Below are 20,433 nucleotides of genomic sequence, written 5' to 3' on the forward strand. Positions count from 1 at the left end.
ATAGGTAAACAAATTGCAGTATTTTGAATAAATAACATGATCAAGGAAAATAATGTAAGCTTTTGCTTTTTAGATGTCACACTTGTAACACCACAGATCGAAATGCCATATGTGTGAACTGCATTAAGAAGTGCCATCAGGGACATGATGTAGAATTTATTAGACATGATAGGTATGTATGTAGCACACTTGCTTGCTGTATTACCCGATTATTTTCCTCCCCTCACTTTCCTAATCTTTGGGTTTTCATTTTGCTTTAGGTTTTTCTGTGACTGTGGTGCTGGAACACTGTCTAATCCTTGTACATTAGCTGGTGAGCCTACACATGATACAGATACACTATATGACTCTGCTCCACCTATAGAATCTAATACATTGCAGCACAACTGAATTCCTTCCCTAAAGAAAAAGTCCTGCCATTCTAACATCATAACTTAAAACATTTTTTTTTGGAAGAAGATTTAAAATATTTGCCCATGCTACAGGAAGAGACTGTATTAAAAATGGATACACAAGGTCAGTTGACACTATGAAGCTCAAGCTACCAAAAAGAAAGTGGCAATATATTGACTCAGGATCTCAAAGCTGGGTGTTTTAGCATTACTGTGTAAAGACTTTTGAAGGGACAGAAGTGAAGAAAATAAGCTGCAATTTTGTACAGATACCAACTTCTGAAAAAAGCTGGTGTTTTTACAACTAGCATTGAATGCAGTCCAATTTGCAGTAGTACTCTTCAACAGACAAGCAGCTTTGTTGCTGCCTTTATGGACGTGGGTACCAAGTGCTTTTGTAATATGGTAAAAATGTGAGCTAGCACTTCTGCATTTCTTTTGATTTTTTTTTAACATGTATTCAGATTGAGAAATATGATTTTAATGCTTTAATCTCATGTAGTTTGTTTTTAATTTCAAGCAAAATCTTATTGTACTTGAATGTGCCCTGTTTTGTTAGCACACCTAGACTTGCTGTAACTGTACTCATGTCCCAGTATGTACGTTCTTTCTATGAAAGAGAAAACACTACTCTTAAATTATATCCAGCAATGTTTCTGGTATCCTTTGAGAAAAGTTAAGACTATATTTCTTCCCTTCCCTGTGCAGCATTCAAGATCACCCCTAGACAAAGTGAGTGTTTTAATGAGACTTCCTAGGAAGGGATGCACTGTAAAACAAAAGTATTCTTGTAACTCAGTTTTGTGAAAGGTAAAAATTACTATGTTTTAAAAGTACACTTTAGAAAGTCTCTTCAAAACAGTCCTGTATTTGAACTCTGTTCATAGTTTTTTTTTGAACAGTTTAGACAGACAAATTGCTGGAAATTAAAAGAATTTCCCGCATTAAGCTGAGACAAGTATATATACAGCCCTATACAGTTTCATAGCTCCCCCCCTACCCCATTTATGTGTATTGGTGACAGTGGGTATAAACAGCCTGAAAGTGTATGCATGTACCATAACATCTAGACTTAATATATTGTGGAGTATTCAATAACCATTATGTAGAAGGTAGGTAAGAATTAAAAGGGTTTAATTTCCTAGAAAGAAAATGGAAAAATGGTCATTTTTAAAAAATAAAGTTTATTAGATCATAATGTTGTCTGAATTTACCACCTTTGTCAAAAGTGAACTCAAAGCTTCCAATGTAGTCTATAATTCCTCAATCAAAGTCAGCAACTTACGGACAGCTTCAGCATCTACAGTCGACCTTTCACTAGCCAGACAAACTTCCCTTAAAATAAATTTAAAAAAAAGTTGTTTTAGTTTAACATTTTGCACAGTGCATCATCCATTCCTTTTACTGTTTTGTTAATCAACTACATGGTAAAATTATATCCAGTTATAATTACCGAAATAATCGCAGTGACTGAGTCATCTTCTCAAATTCTCTTGCTTTTCTATGTCCCTTTTGAATAACCTCCTCTGGAAGATTAGCAAGCCTTGCTGCATTAAAGCCATAGCTTTTAGGACAGGCTCCTTTAATGAATTTATACAGGAAGGTAATAGTCTCCTGGCTGGGATCTTCACATTCATTTTCTACCATGCATGCCTAAAAAAGAAAAATTACATGCTGGCAATGGAAGTACCCATTCAAAAACATAACTTTTGAATAAACAACTTGTACATACCATGTGTCCTAGGCGCACTGCAACATTTTGAGAATAGTCTTCAACTAATGAATGGTAGTGGGTAGAAAACAATGTACGACACTTTATATTCTCAGCAAGTTCTTTAACAACTGCATTTGCTATTGCTGTCCCATCAAATGTTGCAGTACCTCTTCCTATGAAAATAAAATATACATCAACTATGTATTACACAATCTGCCATATTATGTACGAAGAAGGACATACCTCACAAAGGAATGGAAAAAAATGTACTAAAGATCAGTTCAGTATATCCAAAAGCATTCTGTAAACAGGCCCTCTCTAGCTAAGCAGGCCTGCTTGGAGTTCAGGACTACTACTCGAGTACCACTGCACTTCAGAAACTTCCTTTTAGTTCTCTTTAAATAGCCTCATTATCCAATAAATATTCTCATTATCCCTGTAAAATTGCCACCTTAGGGCCAACTGTGGGGTCTATGGACGAATGTGAGTGTATTCATAGTCTTTAAGAGATGTGTCCTTCAGACCATTTTCCAGAAAAATAATTCTTTGTACTAATGTTTTGGAAATTTTAGTAGCTTACCTAATTCATCCACAAGCACCAGAGAATGTGCTGTTGCATGTTTAAGTATACTGGCAGTTTCACTCAATTCAACAAAAAATGTACTTTCGCCTACAAAAAAAAAAAAATCACAAATAGGTGATCATTTTAAGAATCCTATTTTAACAGTAGATTCATCTTTTAGATTCATATCCTTTGAATCTATTATGAACTACCATGATACTAAGAGATTACTTCTAGTATGTTTAAAATTGCATAATGCTTTCAAATGTCTGAAAGCATTCTGCCTTGCGTAACACCAGAAAAAAATAAATAAAACATCCTATTTAAAGGTAGATGTGTTTAACACCTAAAATATAGAAATGAACTGTCAAATAACAGAGCCTTAGGTAGGGAAAAAAACTCACCTGACATTATTCTGTCTGAGGCACCAAGTCTAGTAAACACTCTGTCGATTGGTGTGAGCCTACACACTTCAGCTGGTACATAGCAACCCATCTGGGCCATTACAACCAGTAGGCCGGCCTGTGAAGGAGAAAAAGGGACAAAAAGGTCTTTTATGACTGGTGTTAGAGAACAGAGAGAGATATCTATGTATATCCAGAAGACAGAAGACAGAGATAATAAGCCCTAATAAATCTTTATTAACTAGGAGTAGTCAGGCACTCTAAAAAAATTCTTCACAAACCTAAGTAGGAAAAGTGAGGCTTAGGAAGGAAGGCATGAGGCTTAGGGTCTAACTGGCTTTATTTGAAACCTCAGCACCTATATGCTAACCAACTACACTAGTGATTCTCAACCTAAAACTACTGATGCCCAGAACCAATTCCAGACCAAACACTTTCAGAGGATGAACACACCCCAACTCCCAGGTACTTTTTTGTTGTGCTCTCTAGATGATTTTTGATTTAAAAATGAAAAGGAGGTTGAAAACCACCTTACTACACTATTGCTCCTCTCTAGTTAGCAAATTTGTACAGAAATATAATACAGTGCAGTAGAGTTAGGGGGTCAGCAAACATCTTCTGTCAAGGGCCCAATGTCTGCTACACGTTTTTTTTCTACAACCCTTTAAAATCTAAATCATATTTAGCTCAGTAGCTAGCTAACCCCTGGCAGGTGGTCAGAAAAATATATTTATTGTCTTCCCTAAAAGCAGTTCCCAACAGTTAACTAGAGGTCATGAATCACTTTCCTGTATGAACAAGTGCAATGGTTCTTGTATAAGGGTTCCTAGAAATGAACCTAATTTAAGAACAAACATAAAACGTGTATAATTTTCATTCATTATGAATACCTCTGCCTTCACAGGAAATGGATTCAATCAAAGTCAGAGTTCATAAAAAAACTCATGGCCTGAAACCCCCTTCACCTTCTTGATATACTTCCCTTAACATCAGGCAAATATTTGACCAATAAGAATACAGTTCTTAGTTTCATGACTCAAGGAGTTTCCCTTTGCTTCCTAATAAGTCAATGACTGAATTCTATCATATGCTCCTTGGGAAGCGGTGGCCTAAATATGTACCATATTCACTCTTTAAGTGTTACAAATAATTTGGTGTAACAAAACTTCAAGTTTACCTGTCTCATGAGCGTAGACTTGCCCCCCATATTCGGTCCAGTAACAAGCACACAGTAAGCTTTGCCATTTTCTTCCTCTTCCTCACAGCCTATTAGAATGTCATTTGGAATAAAGTTATCACCAAAAAAAGTCTTCGTAATGCAGGGGTGGCGTGATCCTTTAAGGTCTAGAAAGGGAGGAGTATCTTCTTCTGGCAACAGAATTACTGGACGACACATAGGACCATCACCCCCTCGACTGTAGTTGGCCAGGCACAGTAAGACATCTGTTAAAGAGAGGTCAAAAGTGAAGCTTCACCATTTTTGAGGTTTCTTGATAAGCACAAAGGCCCAACTTCTATAAGTCTTCCAGAAATGTTTTTTTAGTGAAGGGGGCATGCTCTACTTGCCCTTTAGACATGGCAGCTTTTTTTCTAAAAGTAAGCACTCTAGTGACATTGTTTTAACTGCACAAAAATAAGTCATCAGCCTGAATGTTTTACATGTCTTATAGCACTTGTACTGAAATGAGAATTAACTTCCAATTTCAAGCCCAAGAAAATATCCCCTCAAAGTAGATTTTAAGTCCTCTAATATCTAAACCAGAGGTATGCCAAAGGAAAGCTAAGATACAACAGAGAGATGCTGTTGTGGTCTCTCCTTGATAAAACCATGGAGCTGACACTTCTTAGAAGCAGAATATTCTGACAATAAGCAAAATCTTAAAAGGAAAATATATTGACCAATTTTGAACACTTGAGCTGAGGGATGATTTTACATTACCTACCAAATTGTTTAAAACTGTATTGGCTTAAGTAATAAATGTGGCACACTCAAAAACCATGATAGATACACACACTCAAAAACAGAACAGGATGCCATTTTTTTCTGGACAGTTGTGTTCAGACTAAAATAGTTTTGTTACAAATTTGGGTAAACTATGGTTGCTGCATTTTTACAACAGAAAAAAACCCAAAACTGTAAAACAAGCAAAGGCTCCAAAAGACTTGGCCATGAAATTTAAAGAAAAAGGAAATTACTTATGAGGCTGAAAAGGTTACCAAATTACAAATATGTAAATCAGGGCTTTTAGAAATCAACTGTAGAAAAGAAAGTGTGACAACTTGGGCTAAAAGAAAAAGGGAGGATTAAAATCTTTTGAAACGTTCACATAAAGAGATTCACTGAAATACAAAAAAGAATGCAAGGGTGTGTGTGTGTGTGTGTGTGTGTGTGTGTATAAAAACAAAAACTGAGTGATAGGTCAAGGGACAGCTTTAAATTAGTGTGACAAAAAATAGCCTAAAAAACAGCATTTATCGAATACTACAAATTCAACTGAAATTTGATTAAAATATATACGTGTCCCTTGAGTTTAGGGATACGAGTCAATGAGGACTTTCCAATGGACTTTCCAATCTTAATATACAATTGGAACACAGGACGTTACTAACCAAAGCTTTAGGAACAAGCCTCTTGAAAACCTTACCCAACACTGCGATGCACTCCACAGCAGCCTGCCAGTCCTTGTAATTTTTATCAAAGTTATAGAACAGTCGCCGCATGCAGTCCTTTAATGATACATCTCTCCGTTCTTCAGCATTTATCAGATTAGCCAACTTTTTCTCAATTGTTTTGGTCCAGTATCGTTTACAGCCCTTCTTGGTAGATTTCAACTCATATTCTTCTGGCAAATTACGGGTGATGAAATTCTCGGGAATTTCCAACTGGTAGCGATTCCTACCAATTCCCCAGTAGACTATGGTCCTACAGCCAATTCTACTACGCTGTTTCTCCAAGTATTCCAGGAGGCTCTGTTCATTTTCTCTTATGTCAGCAAGAGCTTGATCATAATCAGAGTCAAATCCTGCCTTGGGAGTAATCAGTCCAGTCTTTCGAGCCTTTTCATGGTCAAAGGCTGTATCCCATCGGTTTAGTTCTAAAGTCAAATCAGGAAAGCGGCCTTCAGGATTTTTTGCCTGCAGAGTAAGGACCTGCTTAAGGATTTTAGACTTAAAGTCATCAACGACTTCCTCCATAACCCCTATAATTTTACATAGTACTTTGAATCCTTCCAGAGCAGAAAGAAAATCAATAATCTTTTTTTTGCTGTATGTGGTTTCTTCATACATTATAGCCCTGCTATCTGGGTGGTTCTGGCTCTTCAGGGGTGAGCCAACATTATGAATTTTACTCAGTAGCCTCTCAAGGTCTGGAAGCTTCTTTAGAAGGTCTACAACCTCAGAGATTTTGTCAGGCACAACCATTAGGTCTTCTATGGCATCTAGACGATCACTGATAACATAAGGGTTACAGAGTGGGGCACAAAGCCATTGCTTTAGGAGCCGCTTACCGAAGGGAGTATAGCAAGTATCAATCTTGTCTAACAGGGTCCCTTCAGTAGAACCATTTGTTCCATTCAGAAAAATCTCCAAGTTGTTTAATGTCACAGCATCTAGCACCATTCGTTGACTGGCTTTAGCAAATACAGCACCAGGTCCTGTAGCACGGACCGTGTCAGAATCCAAGGGAATATATTCTTCAAAATTAGCCATTGATAAAAGCTCCTGATCAATAAGGCATTTTTTGAGGTAGAAGACACAACCACCAAGAGCAGAGAGGGCCAATTCACTCTTCTCTCCCGGTGTCAACCCAACAGAATCAGACTCTGAGGTCATACCTTTAAGCACCTGGGGTAACATCACCCCACTGTCCTCATTTAACTTGTCTGTAAAATACCCTTCTTCAAGGAGAGTTCTCAAAGTTTTGGCTGCATCCCAAAACTGGGAACCTGGTATCAGACCTTCCTGAAGAGAAGAGGACAATGAACCCTTGAGAATCATCTTAGTTTCCACTGAGAGATTTCCTTTCTCAAACAAGACTTGTACTGGAGGATAGTGTGCCACTAACGTCCTAAACCTGGAACAATGGCGATCATCTGAAAACTGACCTATGAAGAACTTCCCTAGCGAGGTATCAACAAAACATACTCCGTACACTCGAGCGTGGCCAGAAGAATCATCTTCTTTTTCTTTGAGGCTAAGAAGGTATTTACTGTAGTTCTCCGAGGGGTCACCTTCCAGCACACTGTAGGTCTGTGTACCCTTGGTAATGACCCTACAGATCTCCCTCCTCACCACTCTATCATACTTAGATATATGTGCCATCTTTCGGCATCGTGCCTCCATCATTTCCGGGGTCTCGGTCTGTTCCACCCGTGCTACTTTATAGCCCTTCTGGACCAGGGAATCTGAATATCGGCCAAATGCAATTTCAGGGAAACCAGAATGGGCCCAGTTGCCTTTCATGAATACCAGCCCTAGTTCACTGACTCCAGTAAGAGCATCCATGTGGTAGAGCTCATAAAACTTCCCCACCTTATAAAATATGACAAGATCAAAGTTCTGAGACTTAATCTGCCACCACTTTCTCATCCCAGGAGTACAGGAATTAAGGAAATCCTCAGGCACATAGAGTGTGGATGCATCAAAATCAGGGTGATCAGGTCGCCTCCTGTGCTTATCTCTTCTCTTCTCCTCCTTAAGCCACTCTAAAGTTTCATGATACCAGATGGTAGGGCGACTACTGTCATCACATCCTCCACTAACGTGGGCTTGGGATTCAGAATTTTGAGGGGCAGAGAAAGCACTCAAAGTATTCTTGGTTTCTGATGAAATGCCAGTTGCTCGTTTGGTGGCCGAGGGCATTTCCTTCCTTGAACTTTTCCTTTTGAGGGAGCCATTACCAGTTATCATTCTCTTCCTCTTCGGAGCAACTTTAACAGGGTTGTCCAGGCCTTCACTGTCACTATCCCCTACTCCACTGCTTATTTCATCACTGCTTCCTTCCTCCTTAGCATCTGGCTTAAATTCCACATCAGAGCCACCAATGTCACTCTCAGAGTCTGATATGACCCTTCGCTTTTTTATCTGGCGGCTACTTCGCCTAGATCCTTGCACCTTTGGCCTCACTTCCTCTTCACTCTCAATTTCATTTTCTTCTTCACTCTTATCTGATGCGTAAGTGGCACCTGCCTGGAAGGCAAAGAGTATTTTAAAACAAAGTAAAATTTGGAAAATGACAATATTGCTGTGGAATCTCTCAATATGCTGCAACTTCATCTATCAAGAGAAGAACCCACCTCCAGAAATACTGTTTTCTTTCTCAAGGGATATCAATTTCAGTTTCACCTAACATTAAAACAAGTACCACAATACAGGATTAAGTGATTCTGTCATAAGAGTTCTATCCTATTCAATACTGATGAAGTCCTTAGGATGACCACACAGCACAAATACCCATAGACGATGTCCTCATTAACAGTCATAGCTGTGGAAAAAACTTTCAGTCTTCTTCTGTTATCTTTCTTCCAGGGTCACCTCTCCTCTTATATTTGGACGTGTTACGAAGTTTACCATTTTATAAATTCTTCAGTATAAAAAAGCAGTAAATCAACCTAGTTCTAGTCCTTGCTTTCCACAAACCAGCTGTACCTTCTTGGGCAAGGCACATTCACTTATTATCATGGGCCTCCCTCATACGTAAAGTAGTATGAGGCTAAATGATTTCTGTAGTTACCATCCAGGTCTAAACATCTGAGTAACGTTAAGATCTCTGGTTTCAACCTCAAAAATAAGATTAGAAACTCTTCTTTCATTTCTCTTAAAATACTCATTATACTAACTTACTTATTGCCTATCTTATCTAGAATAGAATAAAACAAAATCAAACTTACAGATGAATCTTTTTAAGCACACGGCATTAATTTACTAAATTAGAGAATGATGACTATGTTTGTTTCAAATATACCAATTATTTGTTCAATTCCTTAACAAGATTTAATTCACTCAAATAGTGACCATTAATATTTGAAACCAAGGTTGTATTTCAAGGTTACTCAACCTCTATTCTTACCAATCCAAAATACAACAAAAAGTATTAGAGCATAAAACTGGATATTAATTTCCACACCCTCATACAGCAGCTTATTACCAGACACCAGGACCAATTTTATCACCATGTCCTTACTGTCCCTAGCTCTCTATACTGGTTACCAAAATGGTCCTGCCTTTTACAGCATGTGTCTTTCTAGCAGGCTTGAGAACTTAAGTAAAGAGAGGTGCTAGGCTGCTGAGATTCTAAATAATATAACATGACCTACAGTCCAGGAATGTATAGACATATGCATGTTTGAGTACTAAACAGATATATGGAAAATACCACTCTAATATGCCCCTGACCCTTTTTCATCACTCTCCTAACAGAAGTAACAACCGCCTGTTAGCACTGTCCCACCTCCGTCTCTTCTTCCTCCTCTGGTTCTGAGGGCTCATCACACACTGCCAATTCAAGCCTCTTAATCTTGTCTTTATTCAAGGCTTCATCTGCACGTTGCATTGCTCTGAGTATTTCAGGCTTTGAACTGTAGAAATGACCTCCTTTCTGGGCTTCCTTTGACTTCGAACCTAAAAAACATCAATATATTTATTTACAAATAGGAACTGTTGGCTGGATATTTGGCTCAATGTATAACACTTGCCCTAAGGAACAAGAGTGACAACAATCAAGTAAAATTTTTAATCTCCCATTATTTCTGATTGATACAAATAGATTAAAGCCTACAAGGAAGGAATTTTCAGGGGAAAACCACCAGTGAAACTGAAATTACCTATTTTACCTCATTTAAGCTGCCTTAACTGTTGGTCATCCAGGACCACTTAGTCTCTCTTCTATAATGACCTGGGACTGTGACCCGAAACACCTAGGCACACCTCCTCTTCAGGTGAGGCATGAGATGTAAAGGGGGTTTGAGACCCTTTTTAAAAAAACATTACTTAAGGAAGGCAAAAACTACACTATCACTTAAATGAAGCAATGATATTAAAAATAAGTTTGTTCCCAAGGCAGTTAGATAAGATGTTAAAAAAAAAAATCCTACATTTTGGGACAGTTCAGACTTGTAATGTTAAATTTTTTCAAAACAGTAGCATCAAAATGTCTTGCTCTGCTTTAAAGTAAAACTTTTCCTTTATTCATTTCATTTCAAAGAGCTATAGTATCAAATGACATTTCCATCCACTGAGCAAAATTTCTATCCACAAGACCAATGATACAGAATTGTTTTAGTTCTTTTCCAAGAGGCATAACTAGGAATGTCTTTTTCTCTTCTTCTACCTGAATATACCTATAGTTGGAAAATGAACCTGAATTTGTCTAACAGATCCAAATGTTATATTACACCCTTCTTTCTATATACTAAAACTGATGGGACATCCTAAATTTCCATGGAATTAGCAACGTTCATAAGCTGACTAAAACAAAGCTGCAATTTCTCAATTCTCTAAAGAGCTGCACCAAAACTACATACAAACTGCAACAATCAAAATCATTAAGAGTAGCTCTGAACTTTTCCCAAAGTACCTGCTGCAGCTGTACTTACCTCCCCCACCACCTATCTGGTGTCATCGTCATTCCCCGAAACCTCTGATGCAAACTACAGCTCTAAGACCATGCCCCCCAAAGAAGGCCTACTTTTTTTCATGCATGCCTTTTTGCTGATTTATTCACATACATGTATTGCAACGATATGGATATTTAAAGGGCAGAGAGCAGTATGCACATGGGTTGTTTTATAAAATAATTACAACATAAATGTAAACTTTTTTGATCTCTTTTTAAAGTCCTTTTTTGCCAAAGCTTTGTTTAGAATCTCAAAATTAGTCCTGGAAAAAGACCTCATTTATCATCTGGTCCAACTCTCTCTCTCTCATTATATATATATGCAAACAGAATCAGAAAATAAGATTATACAGCAAATTAGTGGAGAATACTGAACCAAATTCCCTTATTTTCTTTCCATCCTGCATGTCAGATTTCTGTGTGGACTTAACTTTCTTCAGTGTGCCGTCCCTGCCCTGCAGGATGATGAAGAGTACTATGACCAAAAGGCATGATTCCCAGAGGTTTCTGGGAAAATGAACATTGTTCTGATTCCAAAACACTGAGTTCAACAATGTCCTAGCCAGGAGAGCTTGAAGATAGTGGAGAAAAACCTGTACATGCTGGACTGTTCAGGCACTGCATGCTGCAGTCATACTGTACATGCACCGTACAATCCAGGAGACTGACAGGGTGCACCCAGCCCAAGTGAAGCTATAAATGCAGGACTGCTGACGTCTGTGATAAATAAGGCCGGGCCTGGGAAGAGAAAGTTAAGGTTCCAGAAATCTGATTTCTGATGTGAACCTCAATGCAGATGTGCTCATAAGGTGAGGATTTTGAAGGCCAGGTAGCATGCATCTCCATCTGTCCTAAAGAATGTCACTGATCTATATTCTATGCATCTTGGCTGCATTTTCTTTTGGAACCTTTAAGATGGGAACACTTTGGGCTTCCCTGGTGGCGCAGTGGTTGAGAGTCCGCCTGCCGATGCAGGGGACGCGGGTTCGTGCCCCGGTCCGGGAAGATCCCACATGCCGCGGAGGGGCTGGGCCCGTGAGTCATGGCCGCTGAGCCTGCGTATCCGGAGCCTGTACTCCACAACGGGAGAGGCCACAAGAGTGAGAGGCCCGCGTACCACCAAAAAAAAAAAAAAAGATGGGAACACTTTAATTTACTCTTTTCATGTCTGAGTATGGCATTTTGGTCCAAATCACGAGATCCAATCATGAAATCATTTTTCCTTTAATGATATGATATTGCTGTAAGTCACTCAGAAGGACGGAAATGCAGCTTAAGACCAGCTGCATCTTATCCTTTTCCCATGCTAGAAGCTTTCACCACACCACTCCTGCAATTTATTCGAGTAAAATATGCTTCATTCCACTGTATGGGAGACGCTAACACTCAGACTCATGTGTGCGTGCGTGCTCTCTCTCTCACAAACACACACAATCTGCAGAGTGAATCTTTTACCTGTATATGGCTTTAATAGCCTTCTGCTAACCCAGCCCCTTGTTGGGCTGTCATCAAAAAACTGTACATGAACTCGGGCAGACTTTCCTTTCTCACGGATGAATGTTCCATCAAAAGGGTGGTTGTAAACCAGGCAAGGCCACCAAGGGTAACCCTCCATCTTGGCCCAAACCAAATCACCTGGTGAGAAGTCACAAGAACTGTTGCCAAAAGAAAATACATAATTTGGTTAATATTTTGTTAAGCTACATTAAAGGCAATTACCTACAAAGAAGCAATTTTAAGGAAGGTATCTTTAAGAATCCTTTGAAATTTTCTGGCATTAATATACAGGAACAGAAATTCTAGAATTAATGATTTTTAAAAAACATTTTCAAGTTATTTTTAAAAACATAAACAAATATCACAATGTTTATTAAGACAAACACAAATATAATGGTATTAAGGTTAGAGACTCTCAGAATTATTCAAGGTTTAAAAACTGTGGCAGAATTCTGAGACTACTGATAGCAGGAAAAAGACATAAACTCATTGTACTTGTGATCCAAATTATAATGAGTAACACCTGTACTACACATATGGTATACACAGGAACAGGATCTGATCCAGAGTATTAATACCAAAAATACCGACTGGGTAAATTTGCTGCTTATATTCAGTATTATCGACTTTGCTCCAATGTATTCCAAATACTCCAAAAGCTACCTATAGCACACTACTACCCCCACCCTCACCCTAAAAATCTAGCTTTATGGAAAAACTTAGGTCAAGAGATAAGTGCCTGATGTACCCAAAATAGTTGAGTACATAATACCTACAGAATCAACAGGAGATTCAATCTTCACGAAAGCTGATTTAGCCCTAAAGGTTTCCTGAGAAAAGGAGAGGAGGGGAAAGGAGAGGGAGAAGGGTAGCAGTGTCCAGTAACAGACTACAAGAGTCCCTCAGTGATGGAGAGGGACAACAACTGATAAACCCTGCTCAAGTACTATATACCAAGATTTTCTAAGCCCGCTTACAGGTTTTCGCTGAATAACTACAAATGTAAAATAAGCACATTACAAAAAGAATATTTTAGACATTTTTGAATCATCAATTGAGGCCACCTTATAAAATCAGGCCCAATCATAAAATTAAAGTATTTTTTTCTTCAAAAAAATGTGAATATGGAGATCCCTATGCTGAACAGTTAGAAAAGAAACCAGAACAGGAGCATGGCTTCAGCTGGTGCTTATATCAAGGGCCTTTAAGGCACATTCTTCTTTCAACTTAGAAATCTATAGCAACCAGCACAACTTTATAATTTTTGCTGTCAAACACCACAAGGCTCATCTTCAAACAGGGAGCTGTGTCTGCACCATTCAGACTTCTTACCTTAAGTGCTTCATCCTTCCTAACATATCCATTAATTAACAGGAGACAAAGACCCTTATCTCCATGCGGAACTGTCAAGCAGGCTTTCCCTTAACTTAGGCAGGTAGCCACTTAACCACAAAGTCTATCACACACTGGTATCAGAAAACCACAAGCTGGGACTTCCCTGGTGGCACAGTGGTTGAGAGTCCGCCTGCAGATGCAGGGGATGTGGGTTTGTGCCCCGGTCTGGGAAGATCCCACACGCCGCGGAGCGGCTGGGCCCGTAAGCCATGGCCGCTGGGCCTGCGCGTCCGGAGCCTGTGCCCCGCAACGGGAAAGGCCACAGCAGTGAGAGGTCTGCATACCGAAAAAAAAAAACAAAAAAAAAGTAAGAGGAAAAGGTGACAGCTCAGAAAAACAAGTGTAAAAGCCTTCATACAATTAAAAATAAGAAATGACTTAAGCTAAATATACAGTGAACAGATCTTTAAGCTTTTGCTTTAAAAATCACATTATTTTTGCTCCCTCTTCAGCCCATTACCTTGGTGTTGATTACTAGTTGTGCCCCAAATTTGTAGGCAAAATTTTTGGCTATCTACTTTTTAAAAAAGAATCAGTAGATAGCAATGTACTGCTAGAATTTGCTCCTATAAACAATAAAAGATAGACTGGGTATGTCTTAACAAAAACTTGTGTATGTAAATACAAGTTTCACAAACATGAAACATGCTCTCAAGCCAACTTTAGAAATCAAACTATCAGTGTCTGTATCTACCTCTTAAGGTGGACCATTAGAGCAGAATTCCCCTACCCCCAAACAGCTAATGAGAAAAGAGAAGTAATCAGAGCAATTAATAACAAAGGCTCCCATCATACCTGCCCACCTGTACCTCTGCCCACATACCTGGCTTGCTTTCTTTCAGCTTGCATAACTATGGCACCCATCACTTACGCATTAAGTCTACAGTGACCGTATAAATTATCCAAACTGGCCTCTAAAACTATTTCCTAAATAAATTATCATCCAAACTGGCCTCGGAAACTGTTTCCTAAATATTATTAGAAAGGAAGTCTACATAAAATACTAAAAGAAACCAGAGTTCTTCGGAGAGCAGCTTAAGAAGCAGGGACATTGACCATCCTCATCAGAATGAAAAGATGTTTTCAAAAGTTCTGAGGGCAGGGACTTCCCTGGTGGCGCAGTGGTTAAGAATCCGCCTGCCGATGCCGGAGACACGGGTTTGAGCCCTGGTCCGGGAGGAATCCCACATGCCACGGAGCACCTAAGCCCATGCGCCGCAACTACTGAGCCTGCGCTCTAGAGCCTGCGAGCCACAACTACTGAGCCCGTGCGCCACAACTACTGAAGCCCACCCGCCTACAGCCCGTGCTCTGCAACAAGAGAAGCCACCGCAATAAGAAGCCCGCGCACCACAACAAAGAGTAGCCCCTGCTCTCCGCAACTAGAGAAAGCCCGCGTACAGCAACAAGCCCCAACACAACCAAAAATTTTTAAAAACTTCTGAGGGCAATGTTAAAAAGTCATAAAAGGGCTTCCCTGGTGGCACAGTGGTTGAGAGTCCGCCTGCCGATGCAGGGGACACGGGTTCGTGTCCCGGTCTGGGAAGATCCCACATGCCGCGGAGCGGCTGGGACCGTGAGCCATGGCCGCTGAGCCTGCGCGTCCGGAGCCTGTGCTCCGCAACGGGAGAGGCCACAACAGTGAGAGGCCCGCGTACCACAAAAAAAATAATAATAATTTAAAAAATCATAAAAGCCAGCTTAAAAGAGGCTCCCACTGACCAAATTATAAGTTCAGCATCTTTTTAAATACCAATTTTAATTATATCGATTAAATCAAATTAGGTCTGTGAAACTGAGTCCACAATGATACTTTTTTAAAAGCTTGAATACTTTTCTTACAATATTATATTAGGTGTGATATTATTTGGAAAATGTATTACTATAGATTTAATTGTATGAAAATTCTCAGGAAAGGCACCTACAACTAGGGCAGATAGTTACCTTTAACTAAAGGCTCTTAGGGAAAAAAAAAACTTGTCAATGTCTGACATACCACTCCTATAAATGAGTACAAGGCATACACTTAAAATTTTTTACTGCCCTCATTTCTCATAATCAACAGATAATTATCACTGAAATGAGACTGTGAAAAATAAACTAGCTAAGACTTGCTTAAAAAACCCAGATTTAGTTGTCAGAAGCCTTGCTCACAGCTCTTTCAATTATGGTCTTAATAAACTACAGAAGAAATAAAGTATTGAGAAGCAGGCCTAGAGTGCATAAACATACATCCTGTAGCCATTTATTGAAACTGATGTCACCTGGACTCCTTCATTTCTCTCATCAACAAAAGTGGAAAAATACTTTTGCATCACACCTGACTGACAAAGTAACTAAGGGGAAAAAAAAAAACAGGCAAAACACTTTAACACTGGAGCACAAGAGAAAACTAAATGACAAATGACCATTTAAAGATGCTCAACTTCTTTTAAAGAGTTCAACGACGCTCATAAAAAGTCCAAATGTCTTTGTAGCCCATTAGCCTGTTGGTGACTGGATCTCTGCATACCTAAGGCTCCTGCCTCCTCTTCATTCTCAATTTGCAGGACCTTCCTCTTCCTGCACCAGCTTCTAAAACTCCCTCACCTCCACAGTAGCCTGGCTAACTTCTTCTCGTCCTCTAGTCTCAGCCTAGAAAGCTGAAAGCCTACCCGGACCCACACATACCCCATCCTCCCCCCAAAGCACACGGAGCTCACCAACTCTGCTCCTGCTCTAGAATTGCCTTTTTGCTTGTCCCATTCACTGTTATATCCAGGATCTACAATGCCCAATACTGTGCCTGCCAGAGTAGACACGTTAACATTTGTTGAATAAAAGCCAAATCTATGTATACAAAAATAAGGTAAAATTCAAAAATTAAGAAAAAAAAGAAAGCCAAATCTATATATACTGAATGGAGAGTTTCTTTAGAAGCCTAGTATCAAATGCCCATCTTTCCTGAATACTTTGGAAGTAGTCCCCATAGTAGGTCGTCAAGTGTAAACAATGTTATGCTTTTACAAGTCTCCTAAATTCGGACCTCAAAAAAACAAAGAGCATATGCTATACAACACATAAAGCACAACCATACAATAAATACTTCCATCCGTTTAGAATGGATGCAGGAAGAATCAAATTCATGTTTCAGTAAACATTATTAACACATTGTGTGCATCTCTCACCATGAAAAATAGTCTGTTACAGAGGATGCACATGTAGGGAAGGAAAAATATTTTCCCCTTTACCCTTCTGAGTTCTTGGCTAAGAGCCCCTGTAATAAAAGATTAACAAGAGGCTTCCCTGGTGGCGCACTGGTTAAGAGTCCGCCTACCGATGCAGGGGACGCGGGTTCCTGCCCGGGTCCGGGAGGATCCCACATGCCGCGGAGCAGCTGGGCCCGCGAGCCATGGCCGCTGAGCCTGCGCGTCCGGAGCCTGTGCTCCGCAACGGGAGAGGCCGCGGCGGTGAGAGGCCCGCATACCGCAAAAAAAAAAAAAAAAAAAAAGATTAACAAGAAAAAGACAGACAAAAGTTTATTAACATGTATACCTCCCCATAAACGTGGGAGATACTAAGGAAAACTGATTAACTCCTAGAGATGGCCCGAGTCACCATCTTAAAACATCATCTGCAGCTTTATAAAGACAAAAGAAAGGTGGGGTGGCGGGGACAGATAAGGGAGGTTACCAGGAAAAGAACAAAAAACAAGGGTATGGTTGTTATGCAGATTTCAGTCAGTGCCTTCTCCATTTAATAAGTTTCGGATGATTTAGAGTCACTCTTCTCTTCCTAGTTCAGAGAGGGAGACATCCTTACAAATGGAGATTTCCTTTTTAAATGTAAATTTCCCTTACAGAAGAGTAACTTCTATAGCTCTCAGAGCTTCTCCCGTGTCCCCCAGTTTCTCAAAAATTATCAGTTCAAAATAACCTCTATGCCAGAGGCACATTCTGGGGTGGCATATCCTGCTACTCTTCACACAACTACATGAACTGCTTGAGAGGGTCGCTTAAAGGAGAGTAACACTGTAATTCCACGCAGACTTTGAAAAATCTGTATAACACCTAAAACGCAGGACATTGTAAATCAACTACTCAAGTTTCTTATCCTGAATGCGTTTATTTTTCTGTACCACTATTTCTTCATCCTTTCAAATGGCTACCATTACACACTATGCCTAATACAATACCTGGGATACAGTAAATGTGAGCTTTTCAAAATGTCGCCCGCTGCTCCAACAAAGGCCAGCCAAGCCCTGGAACCGCGCTGAACTGCCGAGAAGGCGAGGAAGACACCTCTGGGCAGGCTTCCCTATAATCGTGTCCCTACGTCCCCGCCCAGAGTCAGAGCAAGGCCTTTGGAGGCTCACTCTCAATTCCGGAAAAATTACACAGCCCCAACCTGCCCTGAAATCGCCAGCAAAAGATGCACTATATCAGGGAGTTCCCTGGTGGTCTAGTGGTTAGGATTCCTGGCTGTCACTGCTGGGGCCGGGGTTCAATCCCTGGTCGGGGACTGAGATCCCAAAAGCCTGGGGGAGGGGGGCGGCCAAAAAAAAAAAAAAAAAAAAGATGCACTGTTCCTTAAACTAACATTATTTTCAACTGGCACAATACTTCCAGGTGTCAAAATCAACACTGTTCCTAAACTTTTATCTGTTTGGGGGCATATGCTGTCTACCTACAGGATGAGCCAACTGGATCCCTGCACTTGCTGCTCCCCCGCCCCTGCAATCCTTACTATCACCAATCAGGCCCCTCCGTCTACGACTGGACACACCCCTCGCGCTCTAATCTCGTCGTCCACCCCCAACCCCCATACCCAGGCCGAGGGCCCGCCCACCCACCCCGCCAGAGGCTTCGAGTCCGAGGCGCTCAGCCAAACATCGAGCGTATTCCTCCAACGACTACTGGACCGGTAATTCACCGTCCCAGCTGTGAAGGAGAAACGTCCTCCGGGAATCCCACTCGCAGTACGCCGCGCCCCACAACCTGCAGGTGGCGGGCGGGCATCCCCCCCGGCGGGCATTCCTCCTTCCCGCCACCCCTCCCCCGCCCCGGGTAGGCACCAGCCCCTCCCTCGCCCTGGGGGCGCACCCCACGCCGAGCAGGCAAGCTCTTTTCTCTTCCCGCCGCACCCTTAGCGCTCCCGTCTCTCATTTCTCCTCCCTGCCCCGAGCACCTTCCACTCCTCCTCCCCCACCTGACGGACCGCGTGTCCTCCTCTACCCCCGAACTAAGTGCGTCCTCCCTTCCCCTCCAACCCTTCGTACAGAGCCGATTTCCTCCTACCCTGTTTACAAGCAACACCCCCAAGGCTCCCTGCGCTCTTTGAAGCCAAATATGCAACCCCACCTCCTCCGAGCCCAGGCGCTGGCCGAGCACCCCAGCGCCCCCACCTCGAGGCCAGCCTCCCTTCCCTGGGCTCCCTGCGCCTCCCCCCACTACACCACCTCCTCCGAGCCCAGGGCCTGGCCGCGCACCCCCCAGGCCCCTGAGGCGACTTCGCTGCGCCCCGACACCCCGCTACCTGGCGGGGACCGCAGGGGCTGCCGACTTCCGCAGCCCTCCGTTGAGGTTCCTCGCCTCGGCCCGCGAAGTGGAGCCCGCCAGGGGCCCCGGCCCAGGCCCGGCCTCGCTCCAGGCCGCATCCCCGCCTGGGGAAGGGGGAGAGGCCCCGGTGGCAGCGGCGGCGGCGCTTTCACTTGAGGCCCTGACCGGGTCTTTGCTGGCATTATTCAGGGCTGGAGACTTGGGGAAGAAGCTGTACAGCGTGCTTTGTCGCGACATGGCCACGGTCGCCGAGGCCCAGCCGCTGTGTCGGACCGAGCCACTAGAGGCACGGCAAGTACCGCGAGGGGCCTGCTGGCGGGAAATCGGGGGGGAGGCGCGCTCTGCCGGAGGAACGCTGGCCCCATCGGCCAATCGGCAGGCCGTTCGCGGGCGGAGTCCGGGGCGGCGCGCGTCCGGCCCCGCCCCCTCGGGCGCCAGGAGACGTGGGGAGGGGAGGGGCCAGCACGCCGCGCGGGGTAGCTGCCCGTGGCGCCTCCAGCCTCCTCCCCCGCGGCACGAATGGCCCGGGGCTGGTTAGGACTGGAACACCTCGGCCCGAGCGAAGCTGGGCGCCGCTGCGGGGCTGACCCCCTCGGGAAGGCGTTCCTCTTTAGAAGGGAATCTGGCGGTCGCGGGGGTGCGATCACGCAGGGGCAGGTGTGTGCCGAGTGCGTGCACCGCGTAAGCATGAGTGGCCGCGGTGCAAGGGGTAAACCGAACGGCCACAGAAAGAAGCCCTGGCGGAGAAACGCCTTCCAGAGCCTGCATGAACAATCCTGCTCTGTTAGAACGCTTACCCCAAGGAACCGGCAAAGAAAAAAAGGATCCAGACTTAAATCAGCAGGAGATCAAGTCTTCTGTTCGCTTTGTATTCTCAAAGCGTTGCACATAGTAGGCACTTGATAAATACTTTACAACTGAACGCTAAGTTTTTGGCCCAGTATGAGTTTATGATTTTTTTAAAAATTGCCAGCCACACAGCTTTCCTCTGCCGGGAAGCAATCCAGTCATTTCACATAGATTAACTCATTAAATCCTCGCAATAACCTGTGAGGTAAGTATCAATACTTCAGGTCCACTGTTCCTTATCTGAACTTCTTGGGCCAGGTGTGTCTCAGAATGCAGGATATTTTATATTTTAGAAAAGTCACAAGGTGTGAATAAAAAGTTCCTATTCTCCAAATTGAAGAAAGACGTTGGAAGACTGACAGTTCTTTGGCCCTAATCCCAAACTGTGAATAAGTAAGTATGGAATCCAGAATCCCAGAAACCAGCCCCAATCAGCAACAGCTGTGCTTTGGTGCGAACATATAAAGA

The 20,433-nt window shown here is 42.2% G+C and overlaps 2 protein-coding genes across 10 annotated transcripts in view; one reads left to right on the plus strand and one right to left on the minus strand.

The window, feature by feature from the left end:
* The window catches only part of FBXO11 (F-box protein 11), a 100,434-nt gene extending 98,844 nt beyond the window's left edge, over positions 1-1,590 (plus strand). Inside the window, exons 22-23 of the mRNA XM_065891259.1 lie at positions 74-172; positions 261-1,590. Coding sequence (XP_065747331.1) covers positions 74-172; positions 261-390 — 229 coding nt within the window. The 3' untranslated portion in view covers positions 391-1,590. The remainder of the gene's footprint in view (positions 1-73; positions 173-260) is intronic.
* MSH6 (mutS homolog 6) lies at positions 1,565-19,353 on the minus strand. 9 transcript variants are annotated; one of them, XM_065891251.1, is made up of 10 exons: positions 19,094-19,353; positions 12,143-12,342; positions 9,524-9,693; positions 5,718-8,262; positions 4,250-4,515; positions 3,073-3,190; positions 2,687-2,776; positions 2,125-2,279; positions 1,846-2,045; positions 1,565-1,727 (listed from the first exon to the last, which is right to left on the minus strand). In XM_065891251.1, exons 1-10 carry the CDS (start codon positions 19,351-19,353, stop codon positions 1,646-1,648), a joined length of 4,086 nt encoding a protein of 1,361 aa, XP_065747323.1. In that variant the 3' UTR covers positions 1,565-1,645. The 9 variants fall into 9 exon arrangements, with proteins under 9 accessions (XP_065747323.1, XP_065747330.1, XP_065747329.1 ...); XM_065891258.1 differs by having other exon boundaries at positions 1,646-1,727; positions 5,718-6,207; XM_065891257.1 differs by having other exon boundaries at positions 1,646-1,727; positions 7,284-8,262.
* Between the last annotated feature and the right edge of the window lie 1,080 nt (positions 19,354-20,433).

Source organism: Phocoena phocoena, chromosome 14 (genome assembly GCF_963924675.1).
Source record: "Phocoena phocoena chromosome 14, mPhoPho1.1, whole genome shotgun sequence".
In the NCBI taxonomy this organism is placed as follows: domain Eukaryota; kingdom Metazoa; phylum Chordata; class Mammalia; order Artiodactyla; family Phocoenidae; genus Phocoena; species Phocoena phocoena.